At 37.6% G+C, this 16067-nt stretch overlaps 1 protein-coding gene across 6 annotated transcripts in view; it reads left to right on the forward strand.

Moving 5' to 3' along the window:
* TMOD2 (tropomodulin 2) overlaps positions 1–15741 on the forward strand; it is a 67235-nt gene extending 51494 nt beyond the window's left edge. For 5 of the 6 annotated variants that reach the window (XM_077127896.1, XM_077127898.1, XM_077127900.1 and 2 more), the window contains exons 8-10: positions 7354–7497; positions 13185–13329; positions 15565–15741. In XM_077127896.1, coding sequence (XP_076984011.1) covers positions 7354–7497; positions 13185–13329; positions 15565–15599 — 324 coding nt within the window. In that variant the 3' untranslated portion in view covers positions 15600–15741. The remainder of the gene's footprint in view (positions 1–7353; positions 7498–13184; positions 13330–15564) is intronic. The other variant, XM_077127902.1, reaches the window with a different exon arrangement.
* Positions 15742–16067: the final 326 nt, after the last annotated feature.

Genomic DNA, 16067 nt, shown 5'->3' on the forward strand with positions numbered 1-16067 from the left:
CTATGAAGCCAACATCACCCTCATACCAAAACCAGGCAAAGATATTACAAAAAAAGAAAACTACAGACCAATCTCTCTAATGAATACAGATGCAAAAATCCTCAATAAAATTCTAGCAAATCGTATCCAACAACACATTAAAAGAATTATACATCATGACCAAGTAGGATTCATCCCAGGTATGCAAGGATGGTTCAACATAAGAAAATCAATTAATGTAATACACCATATCAACAAATCAAAGCAGAAAAATCACATGATCATCTCAATTGATGCAGAGAAGGCATTCGACAAGATTCAACATCCTTTCCTGTTGAAAACACTTCAAAAGATAGGAATACAAGGGAACTTCCTTAAAATGATAGAGGGAATATATGAAAAACCCACAGCTAATATCATCCTCAATGGGGAAAAATTGAAAACTTTCCCCCTAAGATCAGGAACAAGACAAGGATGTCCACTATCACCACTATTATTCAACATTGTGTTGGAGGTTCTAGCCAGAGCAATTAGACAAGAAAAAGAAATACAAGGCATCAAAATTGGAAAGGAAGAAGTAAAACTATCACTGTTTGCAGACGATATGATACTATACGTCGAAAACCCGGAAAAATCCACAACAAAACTACTAGAGCTAATAAATGAGTACAGCAAAGTAGCAGGTTACAAGATCAACATTCAAAAATCTGTAGCATTTCTATACACTAGTAAGGAACAAGCTGAGGGGGAAATCAAGAAACGAATCCCATTCACAATTGCAACTAAAAGAATAAAATACCTAGGAATAAATTTAACTAAAGAGACAAAAAACCTATATAAAGAAAACTACAAAAAACTGCTAAAAGAAATCACAGAAGACCTAAATAGATGGAAGGGCATACCGTGTTCATGGATTGGAAGACTAAATATAGTTAAGATGTCAATCCTACCTAAATTGATTTACAGATTCAATGCAATACCAATCAAAATCCCAACAACGTATTTTTCAGAAATAGAAAAACCAATAAGCAAATTTATCTGGAAGGGCAGGGTGCCCCGAATTGCTAAAAACATCTTGAGGAAAAAAAACGAAGCTGGAGGTCTCGCGCTGCCTGACTTTAAGGCATATTATGAAGCCACAGTGGTCAAAACAGCATGGTATTGGCATAAAGATAGATATATCGACCAATGGAATCGAATAGAGTGCTCAGATATAGACCCTCTCATCTATGGACATTTGATCTTTGATAAGGCAGTCAAGCCAACTCACCTGGGACAGAACAGTCTCTTCAATAAATGGTGCCTAGAGAACTGGATATCCATATGCAAAAGAATGAAAGAAGACCCATCTCTCACACCCTATACAAAAGTTAACTCAAAATGGATCAAAGATCTAAACATTAGGTCTAAGACCATAAAACAGTTAGAGGAAAATGTTGGGAGATATCTTATGGATCTTACAACTGGAGGCGGTTTTATGGACCTTAAACCTAAAGCAAGAGCACTGAAGAAAGAAATAAATAAATGGGAACTCCTCAAAATTAAACACTTTTGTGCATCAAAGAACTTCATCAAGAAAGTAGAAAGACAGCCTTCACAATGGGAGACAATATTTGGAAATGATATATCAGATAAAGGTCTAGTATCCAGAATTTATAAAGAGATTGTTCATCTCAACAACAAAAAGACAGCCAACCCAATTACAAAATGGGAAAAAGACTTGAACAGACACCTCTCAGAAGAGGAAATACGGATGGCCAAGAGGCACATGAAGAGATGCTCAATGTCCCTGGCCATTAGAGAAATGCAAATCAAAACCACAATGAGATATCATCTCACACCCACCAGAATGGCCATTATCAACAAAACAGAAAATGACAAGTGCTGGAGAGGATGCGGAGAAAGAGGCACACTTATCCACTGTTGGTGGGAATGTCAAAGGGTGCAACCACTGTGGAAGGCAGTTTGGCGGTTCCTCAAAAAGCTGAATATAGAATTGCCATACGACCCAGCAATACCATTGCTAGGTATCTACTCAAAGGACTTAAGGGCAAAGACACAAACGGACATTTGCACACCAATGTTTATAGCAGCATTATTTACAATTGCAAAGAGATGGAAACAGCCAAAATCTCCATCAACAGAAGAGTGGCTAAACAAACTGTGGTATATACATACGATGGAATATTATGCAGCTTTAAGACAAGATAAACTTATGAACCATGTAATAACATGGATGGACCTAGAGAATATTATGCTGAGTGAATCCAGCCAAAAACTAAAGGACAAATATTGTATGGTCCCACTGATGTGAACGGACATTCGAGAATAAACTTGAAATATGTCATTGGTAACAGAGTTCAGCAGGAGTTAGAAACAGGGTAAGACAATGGGTAATTGAAGCTGAAGGGATACAGACTGTGCAACAGGACTAGATACAAAAACTCAAAAATGGACAGCACAATAATACCTAATTGTAAAGTAATCATGTTAAAACACTGAATGAAGCTGCATCTGAGCTATAGGTTTTTGTTTTGTTTTGTGTTGTTTTGTTTTGATTTTACTATTATTACTTTTATTTTTTTCTCTATATTAACATTCTATATCTTTTTCGGTTATGTTGCTAGTTCTTCTAAACCAATGCAAATGTACTAACAAATGATGATCATGCAGCTATGTGATGATGTTAAGAATTAATGATTGCATGTGTAGAATGGTATGATCTCTAAATGTTGGGTTAATTTCTTTTTTTCTGTTAATTAAAAAAAAAAAAAAGAGAAGGGATAATTGGAGATGAAGGGATACAGACTGTACAACGGGACTGGATATAAAAACTCAGAAATGGACAGCACAATACTACCCAATTGTAATGCAATTATGTTAAAACACTGAATGAAGCTGCATGTGAGGTATAGGTTTTTTTTTTTTTTTTTTTTTTTTTTTTTTCTTTCTATTATTGTTTTAATTCTTATTCTGTTGTCTTTTTATTTCTTTTTCTAAATCGATGCAAATGTACTAAGAAATGATGAATATGCAACTATGTGATGTTATTAAGAATTACTGATTGTACATGTACATTGAAATGATTTCTAATTGTTTTGTTAATTCTTTTTTTAATTAATAAAAAAAAATACTACTTCAATAAAAAGAATAAAAAAAAAAAAAAAAAAAGAAGATTAGTGAAGCATTTCCATGTAATCCTGTAGAGTAAATAAAGTGAAACTTTCTCTTTAAAAGTGCAGTTCTACTCCAGTTATACTCCAGTTATTACTGGAGTAGAACAGTTAAGAAATCTGGTCTTTGTTTTGCTCGTGTTAGTACTCCCAGCACGAGTAATAGATGCTCAAATATTTGCTGAACTGAAGTGAATTTTGGCCTACAGGCCAGGGTGATATTTAGCTGCACCTCCCCTGTTTTGTTAAGTATAAGAAAAGTGTTTTCTCAGGTTTAAAAGAAATTGGCAAGGTCCTGGCCACTTGCCAGTAGGTCCTCCAAATTTTTTTTATAAAGTTCTGATTGCTTGGATGTTTTCTTATTCTAATAATGAAAGTAAATCCCAAAGCTTGGACTGCCCATAAGGAAACGCCTGATCCTTTCCCTCTGGTGCTCCAATTAAAACGTGTACGTTTAATTTTAATGATCTAGCGCTGAATAAATACACTTTAATTTACAGGGTATACACTAATGCCAGTCCAATCCCAGAGCTTTCTTTGCAGTTTAAGAACTGCCTGATTAATACACAGGATTATTCTAGTCCAGTGGTTCTCAACCAGGGACAGTTTTGTCTCCCAGGGGACATTTGGCAATGTCTGCAGAGGTTTTTGTTGTCACAACTGGGAGGAGTGTTACTGGCTTTTAGTGGGTAGAGGCCAGGAATGCTGCTAAACATCTTCAATGCACAGGACAACCTCCCACTACAAAGAATTATCCTGCTCAAATGTCAGTAGTGCCAAGATTGCAAAACCCTGCTCCAGCCCCATATTGGGTTCTTTCTCCTCTTCATCTTCTGTAGCTTTTCCTCTAGAAAAACAAAGAAAATATTTAGAGGTTCCTAATTCCACTCCCCAGAAGCAATCACCTTGAGCTGTTTGTTTTTCATTCTTCTATTTGTTGACTCTATGGCTTTAATTAAAGATTGTAGTGCTGGCAGCACATTAGTCACCTAGAGAGCTTTTTTTTTTTTAAATGCACATGTCCTGGCCACCATCTCAGAAATCTTGATTTAATTCATCTGGAGTGGGGCCCAAGCATTGTTTGGTGTTTTGTTTTTTCATTTTTTTAAAATAGGCTTTATTTTTTAGAACAGTTTTAGGTTGATAGAAAAATTAAGCAGAAAATACAGATAGTTCCTATATACTCCCCCAGCCCTCCGGTTTCCCCTATTATTAACATCTTGCATCAATTTCATACATTTGTTATATTTGATGACTCATACTCATACAATATAAGTAACTAAAGTCCATAGTTTGCATTAAACTTCATTCTTTGTGTTATACAGGTCTATGGGATTTGACTAATGTGTAATGTCATGGGTACCCCATTATAGTATCATACAGAATAGTTTCACTGCTGTAAAAATGTTCTATGCGCCCCTGTTCACCTCTCCACCCACCCCTCACACACTGAAGCCCATGGCAACCATTGATCTTTTTACTGTCTCTGCAGTTTTGCCTTTTCCAGAATGTCATGTAGTTGGAGTCATATAGCTTCCAGCTTTATCAGACTGTCTTCTTTCTCTTAGCAATATTTATTTAAGGTTTCTCCATGTTTTTTCATAGCTTAATAACTCAGTTTTTTATCACTGAATATTGCTCCTTTGTAAGGATATCACTATACATTTTTAAAGCTCTCCAGGTCATTTTAATAAACAGCAGAATGGAAAACCACTGATATACATAATTTTAAAATTTTGATTTATCATCTTAGATAATTTTTTATTCTCCATTATAAATGGTGACGGTTGTTTGTTCTGTATCTACTCAACTTTCTACCCCTCCTTTGTCTTCTACCCCCAAATTGTAGTTTTTCCATTATTTTCACATTTGTACTTTATAAATTTTATGTCACTGTATTCTATGTTTAGCATATAGTGTATATACAGTCTTTCCAACAATTAAAAGCCTGTTACCTATATAATGATATGTGATTGAATACTTTGGATAGTTTGTGTGGTATGTGAATATATCTCATTAAAATTGAAAACAATACTGTTACCTCTCAAATGTTCAGAAAATAGATTGATAGTTATGGAAGGAAGGGAGGGAGGAAAGGAAGGAAAGAAAGAACTACATAGCAAAGGTGGCAAAATTTTAAAATTGGTGAATCTGGGTATCTTGGGGTTAGGAGCATGGTGGAGTTTTCTGTATGGGATTGGTATTATTTTTGCAACTGTCCTGTAAATTTGAAATTATTTCAGAATAACTTTTAAAAAAACACTGTTATCATCATTAACAATTATTTGATTATATAAATACATATTTTAGTTCAAAACCTTATCTCTAATGTTAGTCTGAGTCTTGTTTCTTTGTAGGCAACGCATTTTTTCTTGCTAGAAACTTTTAGGACACTCTGTTTTTCCTTGGAATTCTGAAGTTTCACTTATTTGTGTGTGTCCACTTATGAGTCTTTTTTATTCATTTTGCTAAGCATTCAGTGAGTTCTTTTTTTTTTAAGTTTTTTATTAATTAAAAAAATTAACAAACAAAACATTAGATATCATTCCATTTTACATATACAATCAGTAATTCTTAATATCATCACATAGTTGCATATTCATCATTTCTTAGTACATTTGCATCGATTTAGAAAAAGAAATGAAAAGACATTCAGTGAGTTCTTTCAGTTAAAACTAGTAACTTTCTTCAGCACTGGGAAAATTTTGCGTATTAATTATTTGATAGTTTCTTCACTTCTGTTGTCTTTTTTTTGACTTCTGGAATTCCTTTTTTGAATGTTGAACTTTTGCATCTTTCCTCCATATCTCAACATTTCTCACACATTACCTATGTCTTTATCTTTGCTTTGCATCCTTGGAAGTATCCTCAGTTTTATCTTCTTGGTCGCCTACTTGGTCTTCAGCCATGGTCATTCTAGATGTCATTATTTTTTCTTTATTTCAGAGCTAGTTCGTTAATTTTCAAGAACTCTCTCATTTTTATTACTTTTCTTCATAATAGCCAATATCTATTTGCTGGATGCAGTATCTTTTTTTACTATTAATAGTTAGAATTTTTACCTTTGTTTCTCTTCCCTCTAAGGCAAGTCGTTTTATTTGGTCAACAGCTTGACTTTTCTGTTTCATGAAGTTGATTTTCCTAATATGTCTGACAGATGGTCACCTATTCATATGTGTAAGCAGAGGACAATATTGGTTTGTATAAACCAGCATTTTTCCTCTACACTTGTGTAAGTCTATTTCACTGATAGGCTTCTCCCTTAAAAGGGAGGCCCCTTTATTTTTCTCCATTTGTCATTACCTGACAGGCTGTATGTTTTATTTATTAATTACTTTATTGACTCTGTCCTCTTGCTTGAATATAAGCTCCCTGAGGACAAGTATTTTTGCTTGTTTTCTCTACTGCTGGCACACAGTAGGGGCCCAATAAATAGTTCTGTTCTGTTTTATTAATGAATGAGTGAATTAGTGATTTTGTAAGTAGGCAAATGAAACGACAGGCCACCTTTTCTGTGGAGTGTGTCTGAGGAGCTGGCAGGCAGTGCCCATAATTGCTACAGTTAGAAGGACTTTACTCTGGGAATGATGTGTTTCACTACATTTCATTCCTGGGCAAAGCAGTCTCCTCCTTTTCACCCCAGTGTATGTGGTGTGAAGGTTTGCAGGCACTTAGATTTCTGCATGTGTCTCTCTCAGGTCCTAGCACCCTCACCATTTGCTCTTCCCAGGAGGTTTTTCCATGACGGTTGTTCCAGCAGGTTCTCATTTTAGGGGACTCTGCCAGGGTGTGGTGTTTCTCCATCTGTTCCTGTTATTCCATCTGTTCCTAATGCAATTCTTCATGAAATGACCCCAGGGGACGTACCCCTGTCATCTCAGATGGCAGCTTCCTTTATGCTAATTTCTCTACCAAGTTTTTTCTGTTTTCTATCTTTTGGCATTTCCTCTTGCTTTTCATTTTGCACTTTTAGAGTTCCAGTCTTTTAAAATTATATATTTTCTTCATTATAGTGGGAAACTCTAGGAGTGAGGGGAAGCAGGCAGTCTGCTGTTTTCAACTGGGAATTTCCAGTGGGTTTGCCACTCTGAGTTGTGGTTTTATTCGAGTACTGTGAAAAAAATGCATTTAATTTGGTGAGAAGGACTTTCAGTAAGAAAATCTTTAAAGCCCTAATAGTTATTTCTTTTTACTTCATAAGGCTTTTGCAGATATGCTGAAAGTAAACAAGACCTTGAAAAGTCTAAACATAGAATCCAATTTTATCACTGGAACTGGGATCCTGGCTCTGGTCGAGGCACTGAAAGAAAATGACACCCTGACAGAGGTCAAGATCGACAACCAGGTATGGGAGGGCGGACAAAGCTAACTCACAGGGTACGTGGTGAAAGGGAGAAATATCAGTGCAGTGAGTTAAAAGTCAAAAGTGATTCAATTTGATGTCCTGGCTTTTCTACAAGATACAGCTGCTTCTGGCCTGTGGAGGGTGTGTGGGAGAGCATGTTAATAAGCATTGGCACACTGGGGCAGCCAGGGAAATAAACGGCCAGCTATCCACCCTGCCCTAGGCTCGTCAGACACCAGAGGAGAATGAAAGGAGGTGGTGGTAGAGTGCCAGAGCTGCTTTGTACTACCATCATCATCATCACCTTTTGTGAGTGATTCTTAGCCCAGTCTTGTCCCAGCCTTACTTTTTCGTCTCTCTTGGACCATGCCTCGGAGACAGCAGGATGGCCCAGAGGCCAAGGATGTCTTTAGTTGGAGGCTGCCAGAGCCCAAAGAGCAGACTTGAGCAGGCTGGTGCTGGTCCCAGTGTGCCTAGTTAAGGGAATTGGGGGTCTAGAAGCTGCTTACGAGAATGCGGCCACATACATAGTGTGATCAGAATCTCAACTCTGCCAGCATAGCTCAGCTTCCCAGCCAACAGCTGAAGCAAGCTGCTTGTCCCTAGAGCCACCATTCCCTATACCTTGGAGACCCCTTTTTCCCAGCATCAGACTGTAGTGCCTTCCAAGTTACTCTGCCAGCTTTAGCCCCTGGCCTTAGAAAGCAGCTCTCATTTATCAGCCGAGATGCTGTGCTCCGCTCTTCGCTCCAGGGAAGTGTCTGTGATGGGAACTCAGTGGATCTGAGGGGTATAGACCTTGTATAGTGGGGAGAAAAGATCCCACAGTGGATGAGAAAGAGGAGAGAGCAAGGAGGCTTGTGCTGTGAGCATTCCCCTTTGGGGTCGTGGGAGAAGTGATGGGGGAAGTGACTGTTGAATGTTCCCTGCTTGTCTGGGGACCATGTCTGGAAAATTTCCTGGCCCAGGGCCTCCAAGATCTGATAACGTCCCAGGGCCCCAGCTGGGACTTGCTTAATCCTGGAGATCCCCAGGCATTTCGTGTGGAGGCTCTCCCCTCCAGCTTGCTAACCAGGCAAGCAGGCTGTTTCCTTGCACACCTTTTCCTCTGCCCCTGGGCTTCTCCTGAGGCTCCTTGCCAGGGGAGCAGGGAAACCCCATCAGGAGACAGGCTCTCCTTCCTTCTCACCTGCACCAAAAGGGGTGCAAAACCCACCAGCTTTCCCAGGTGCTGAGGTATGAAGAGGAGCCCTCTGGAGGGTCTGCTGATGTGGTGCCAAACACTCAGGGCAGGCACCATGCCATGTACCCTGGATGTGTGTCCAGCTGCTAGTAAATTTAAAAAGGAGTATCAGGGAGTGCAAGAGCAGGAAAACAAACTAGAGAAAAATATGAAATGAGTGAAAAGAAGTGCTTCTTCAGGGATATTTTTTGTATAGGTCAGCACCAGGAAGAAGTGGGCTTCTAGTAATATTTCCAGGGAGGACCTGAGACAGAAGCGACTACTTTGTTTCAAAGTATATTTAACTTTTTGTGTTGATTTAGGCTATTTTGAAACCCCATGTCTGAAATAATATCCCTGACACTCTGTTCCTAATTCCTTGCAAGTTATGACCTAGTCAGGCTTGCCAGTTAACATTTGAATTTCAGAGAAATCATAAATAATTTTTTGGTATAACTATGTCCCAAACATTGCATGGGATGTACTTATACTAAAAATTATTCATGGTTTCTCTGAATTGACATTTAACTCAGTGTCTTGTGTTTTTACTTGCTAAATCTCTCAATCCTGAAAATTTAGAATAGAATAGCTTTTTAAAATGCATATTGAAGAAGATCTGGAAATACAAAGTCTGCAGTTGGTTTTGGTCAATCCTCTCTACATTATCGACCTCATCACCCCTCCTTGGTTATCTAGGAATGGAGTTGTGTGATTTTTCCATTTTAGTCCCCCAGTGAGCCTCTGAAAGGGCTTCTCTTTACTTTTGACCATGAGAATTAAGATTTTCTCAAGCAACTGGAAAAATTCTTTGCTTGCCTCCAAGAATGAGGAAATTCAGAGTCAAAAACTTGTCCTCCACCCCAAATTTTGTTCTTAGACTCCTAGGCGGTTAGAAGTAGAGCTCAGTTTCCTCATCTGTAAAATAAAGGGTTTGAAATAATCTCTACAGCAGTTTCCACAGACAGGATCTGCAGCTGAGAACAATTTAGCATCGTAGCAGCAGGAAATTGCACTCAAATGAAGGCCTACTGAGAATCTATCACAGGGGGTGGCTGCTCTGGCCAGCCTCCAGGTAAATAGGCAATGATTTAATCAGGCACTCCCTGTGAGAATAATCAGCACAGCATATTAATGAAGCAGATGGGTAACTGCTAAGTAAATTTGAGTAGGGAAAAGGAGTCACTTAAAAACAAAAAATTTTTGTTTGTTTGCCCATACCAAACTTTAAAATCTGTTCTATAACTCCTTCTTAAAGTCTACTTGGAAATTTATTGCTTTTTTGTATGTATGTTACATTTCACAAGTTTTAAAAAAAACAGAAAAAGAAGGAGTCACTTGATAAAAACAGAAAACAAAAGGTGATTTGAAGAAATTTGTACTTAAACTTTTATTTTTTTCCTTTGTATTTAGTAACTCAAAATGAAAAAGAAAAATATATCCAAGTTATAAGACATTGTGATGTCCGTTTGTTGTCCTGGGTTTAGGCAACCCACAAGATCTCAAATAAAAAGACCTAGGCTGCAAAGAGAAACAGGCTATATATTATATATTATTTTCTTTCCTTCTTTTATATGCCCTCCTCCTAATATAGTTTTCTTCAGCTCCTAGGTCTTTTATATAGCCATTTGCATTCCCATCCTTCACTAAAGAAAACAAGAAGAAAACCAAACCATCGTTCTATTATTCATACTTCCTATCTTTTTCTATACCAGTTTAAATGAATGGTTTATTCCCTTAACCTTTAAAAGGGGAGGTTGTGTTTCTGTTTTACTGTCTTGCCAAAATGTCCTCTAAGATTTACAACCAAATCATAGAAAACTAAGAAATTACAGCTATCTATATAAGTAAAACATTTAAATCAAGGAAGTAAGTGTGGATTTGCCTTTAATGGCTACACAAAACAACTGAAATGTAAACTGCTAAGAAAATAGACAGCTGCTTGGAGAGGAGAGACCCAGAAACTTGCAAATATAGGTTTTGGGGTAACTTTTGATCAATACATTAACACTTGAAAATTTGACATTAATTAGCAAGTTATGCAAGTCCAAAACTCCAAATGCTTAAGATGTGTGAGGAGAAGTACAGAGGCTGGTATGTCAGCCTTCCAGTCAGCCCCGGCCTATCAGGAGAACCTTCTACCTGTGGATGGTACCATGTTGGCCCCTCCAGGGGCACAAGCCACACCCATGCAGCCCTGACCTTAGCTCCGATCTCAATCCTTAATACAATCCCCCTGTTCTCATGTTGCTCATGAAGCTTTGAGGGCGTCCCCCTCCCAAATACCCACATTGCTTAGAAACACTCATCTCTATACTGTGGATACCCAAAACTGTTAGTCTGACTGGAAATACCACATTTTATTAATGTCTTGGGGAAAGACACATTAACAGGTTGTTGGATAAAAAGAAAAAAAGGACCAAGAATTAAGCATTAAAATTTGCATGGGGCACAGATAAACTTTTCTCCTTTATCTACTCCATACATAAATTTTCCAAATTTATATGGTATATTGTCTTTTAAAAATTACAATAAAATAATAAAATTGCATGGTACTGGCACAAAAATAGATTGTCGGAACAATAGATTACAGTCCAGAAACCAACGCTAGTACACCTGAGAAGCTTGCAAATCAGACATGGAACAACTTGCTAGCAGTTTAACGCCAAGCGAAGTAGGGTCTCTGTCTTACTTCTTTTATGAAAATGAAATGCCAGATGAAACAGAGATGTAAGTAATAAATATATGAAATCATAAAACCAAATGTAAGAAATGAGGAACAGCGGAGTCTTCCTAAACATATAAAATACTGGGGATTGATAAATGTGACCATATAAAAATGAAAATATTTCTTTGTAATAATGAAAAAGAAAATCAAAAGACAAACTGAAAAAAAAACCCAGTACATTTGACAATGGGCTAGTTTTCATATATAAAAGAAACTTACAATAATTACAGAAGCCGTAAGCTGGTAGAAAAATGGGCAAATGGCATGGATTGGTAATTTCCACAAAAAGAAATGCAGATGGCCATAAGCAGAAGAAAAGTAATCATTCTTATTCATAATTTGAGAAATGCAAATGAATTAAATAAATAAAAGTGAAGGACAATTTTCTGCCTCTTGGATTGGCAGAGATTAAAACGATTTGATAATCTTTTTCCCTCCATGTTGGCAACGGAGAGTAAGCAGTAACTTTCATGCACTGTTAGTAGGACTAAAAATTATTATAACCTTTGAGGGCAATTCAATAATATATCAAAATTTGACACATACCCATAAACCCAGCTATAATTTGCCCTACAGGCACACTTGCAGAAATACTCAAGGATATGCTGGGTATGCAAGGGAGTTCATTGTTAGGAATAGTGGAAAATGGAAAGCAATGCAACTGTAAATCAGTATGGCCTAGCTAAATAAATTATGATACAGCACTACAATGGAATGCTGTACAGATATTTATAAGGATGAGGTGAACGTGTACTTATGACTATGAAAAGATGCCCTTAATATAATGTTAAATGAAAAGTAAAAATGTGTTTCAGATACATATTCTCATATAATCCATTTAAGTGAGGAAAGCAGATATGTTCATAGGCTTATATAGATATATGGACACATAGAAAATATTTAGAAGACTGCATACTGTATGCTGAGCTGGCATTTTCTATTGAGAATGGGAATATTTATAAACTTCTTTTGTTAGCTTGTTCTAAACAAGTCTTTATGTTTTATTTTTTTAATTTAACGAATATATTATAAAAAATATGCTATGCCACTTAAATTTGCTTTTAAATTCCTATATTTATGTGCCTCCATTAAAAAAAAACCTTAATTTTTTTACTATCCCATGTTCCAACTTAAAAAAGAACAAACCAAACTTTCCCATTGTTTTTAAACACTTAGAGATTTTCCTGTAGCCCAATAACGCTCTTCGGTGTTTGATAATTCAGTTGGCAGCGTGCATGGTTCAAATCACAGTACAGCTGCTTTGGAATCTCCTAGTGAAATTCTATTGTGGATCCCAGAATAGAAAATTCAGTAATTAGACTGATTTCTGTAAGACAATTTCACCATTGAAAAAACACTCTGCATTCAGACCATGGATAGCGGGGTGAATTGGAAACAGCAAATATTAGTTTTGTTTTAATTTCACCTCTGGAATCATCTTTCCCTTCATAAGGAATTTGCTCAGTTTCTCAGCTTAGGGTGCCAGGAGATTCAGCTGTCCGTTGGATTTTGCTTCTCATTAAGGAGCAAGCCATTCAAATGACTGTATGGGAGAAAACATCTCAGGTGACTTTGTCCCTTTCAGTTTGAGACTTCTTTCACCCTTTGCCCTTTTGTCCGAAAAGTAGTCATGTGTCTTCCCTATACAAGTAACTGTTTCTTATTCCTTCTTGGTTGTTGCTCGTGTGTATGTATGTCTGTGTCTGTCCGTCTGTCTGTCTGTCTGTCGCCCCAAACTAGAGACAACAGTTGGGAACAGCTGTAGAAATGGAAATTGCCCAGATGCTCGAGGAGAATTCAAGGATCCTCAAGTTTGGATACCAGTTTACCAAACAAGGGCCAAGAACAAGGGTGGCAGCTGCCATCACAAAGAATAATGACCTGGGTAATGCCATTGTAACTGTGTGCTTTTAGTGATTAGAAGAGCATGATGACCATTCAGATAAAACATCTAACCTTTCATTGACTCATGTGTCATTTAGCCCGTCATCAAAAGCACAGTGTTAACTTTCATCAAGGCATTCTCTCAAGAAGAACTCTTCTTTCTAGAGAGTCTTTGATGTTTTGCTTGATTTGCTTCTCCTTTATTTCTTACATATCATCACCTTCTATTGTTAATCTGCACCAGAAGATGGAAGTGGTGCTGTGGAAATTCCCAGTTCACTTTTGTTTGGCTTCTGTGTGTGCTTGTACTTAGGCTTAAGCGTGGTTATGTCTGATACTTTGGTAATTTGTTTATGAAGTAAATTAATGAAACAATATAATGAAGGTTAAACTTAGAAGTAGCTGAAAAGCTTTTGTGGTTAGCCCCTATTTAATTTTTTCTGCTGCTCACTTTTTTTGCTGAGATTTCGTAACATTTCTTCTGATAGGATAAGGTGGGACATGTCCTCATCAACCCTAGCATGCAGACTTGGACAGAATAGGCAGGCTTGGTCTGGGGAAATCCCAGTCAGCACCTAGAGCAGATGGCTGAAGGACATCCAGATGCAAAGTCTACTTGGCAAGCAGCCCATCAGCCAATAGCAGGCTGCAGTTCCTAGTTTGAAGTTCAAGGACAGAATGCTAGGCCTTGGCCAGGGAGAAACAGTGAAACTAAAGCAAGGTACTCCTCTGAGTACAGTGCTGGTCACAAGGAAGGCAACAATTTTGTTTAATTTCTTACAGTTTAGGTAGGAGCAGGGCAGACTTTTTAAAGTGGAAAGTTAGGGCAGGACTACTGCCAAGGCACCTTGTTACCGAATCCAAGAAGGTTTTAACGAGTGACCTTGTTCCCAGAGACCAGAAGAACTTCCAGATGGGAGTATAAGGGTATTAAAGAGGGAAGGGGATTGCAGAAACTGGAAAACAGTCTGGGAAGCAATCTGAGCATTTTCTTTGAGGCTAAGTACCCCTCATAAGGGAACCTTAATCTCTGAGTTTCATCACCATCTAAATAGTGCCTTCTTTGGAGGTTGATACTCATGAGTTTTTAATTAGAACAGCTTTAGACACTTTGAATTTCTGTTTGCAGCTCCTCCTGGTCTTCAAGCTGTAATCAGAATTAAAAAGATTATGATAGTATCAACCAAGGAAATTAGTTAAAGCCAATTGGTGGTTGATTGCACAGAAGCTGTGAGGCAGATCTGCTGTAGATAAATTTCAAAGGTCCTTTTCAGTGTTTCCATTCTAGATCTTCTACTCCCAGAAAAATGAGAAAGCTCTAACTTTCAAATTCCCAAATATCAGACATACTTTTATGTAGGTATAAATTCCAAAAATGTCAATTGCACCAGATACTGTATTATTTTTTCATTTCCATTTATTGTCATGGGTAGTTGTTCTAGTTTGCTAGCTGCCGGAATGCAATATACCGGAAACAGAATGGCTTTTAAAAAGGGGAACTTAATAAGATGCTAGTTTACACTTCTAAGGCCGAGAAAATGTCCCAGTTAAAACAAGTCTATGGAAATATCCAATCTAAGGCATACAGGAAAAGATACCTTCGTTCAGAAAGGCTGATGGAGTTCAGGGTTTCTCTCTCAAGTAAAAAGGCACATGGCAAACAGGGTGAGGGTTTCTCTCTCATCTGGAAAGGCATGAGGCGAACAAGGCATCACCTGCTGGCTTTCTATCCTGGTTTCCTTTCACGCAGCTCCCCAGGAGGCATTTTCCTTCTTCATTTCCGAAGGTTGCTGGCTGGTGGACTCTCTGCTTCTCATGGCTATGTTGTTCTGCTCTCTCAGAATCTCCCGCTTTCTCCAAAATGTTTCCTCTTTGATAGGATTCCAGTAAACTAATCAAGACCCACTCAAATGGGTGGAGACACATCTCCACCTAATCCAGTTTAACACCCGCTCTTGATTGAGTTACATCACCAGGGAGATGATCTAATTATAATTTCAAACATACAGTATTGAATAGGGATTATTCTGCCTTTACGAAATGGGATTTTGATTAAAACATGGCTTTTCTAGGGTCCATACATCCTTTCTAACCAGCACAGTAGTTGAGTATTGAAATTGAAAATGACTGTATCCTCAAATGTGTGCCATTGCTGTTTTATGCAACCAGTGTTGCCTGTCTGAAATAAGGAATACTCCATTAATTTTTTTTTAATCTTAATTTCTTTCTTACCTAGTTCGCAAGAAGCGAGTTGAAGGAGACCGAAGGTAAACTTTCCCAAGAGGAGGAGACTTTTCACCAAGGCAGCTGTTGTATGGCCACTTAAAAACAGACAAAAATTCTTCTGTTTCCCAGTCGGGACCATTTTATCAAAGGTTGTTCATTTCCGTTAATCACACAACTAATAATTTAATTGTTTTTCTTTTTTTAGCACTACTTATTTATATTGGATTTTTAATATATACAATTGTTTTATTTGCTCGTGGGCACCTCTGGCAACTTACACAAGTGGACTCAAGCAGATCTTAGCGAGTGACAACGATCAAAAATTATCTTAACCACTTTCATATCGGGTTGTCTTGCTTAGCTACATGAACTTTTTTTAAATCGCTGAAAGGAATTTAGTATATAAAATGTGTTTTTAATTGTGATTATGATAGAAGCCTATCTCTGTTTACATGCATAGCTTTGAGTTAGGCTGAATGCATCGGAGTGTTCTGCTGACCTGGTATGTTAGTA

This window comes from Tamandua tetradactyla, chromosome 14 (genome assembly GCF_023851605.1).
Source record: "Tamandua tetradactyla isolate mTamTet1 chromosome 14, mTamTet1.pri, whole genome shotgun sequence".
NCBI lineage: Eukaryota > Metazoa > Chordata > Mammalia > Pilosa > Myrmecophagidae > Tamandua > Tamandua tetradactyla.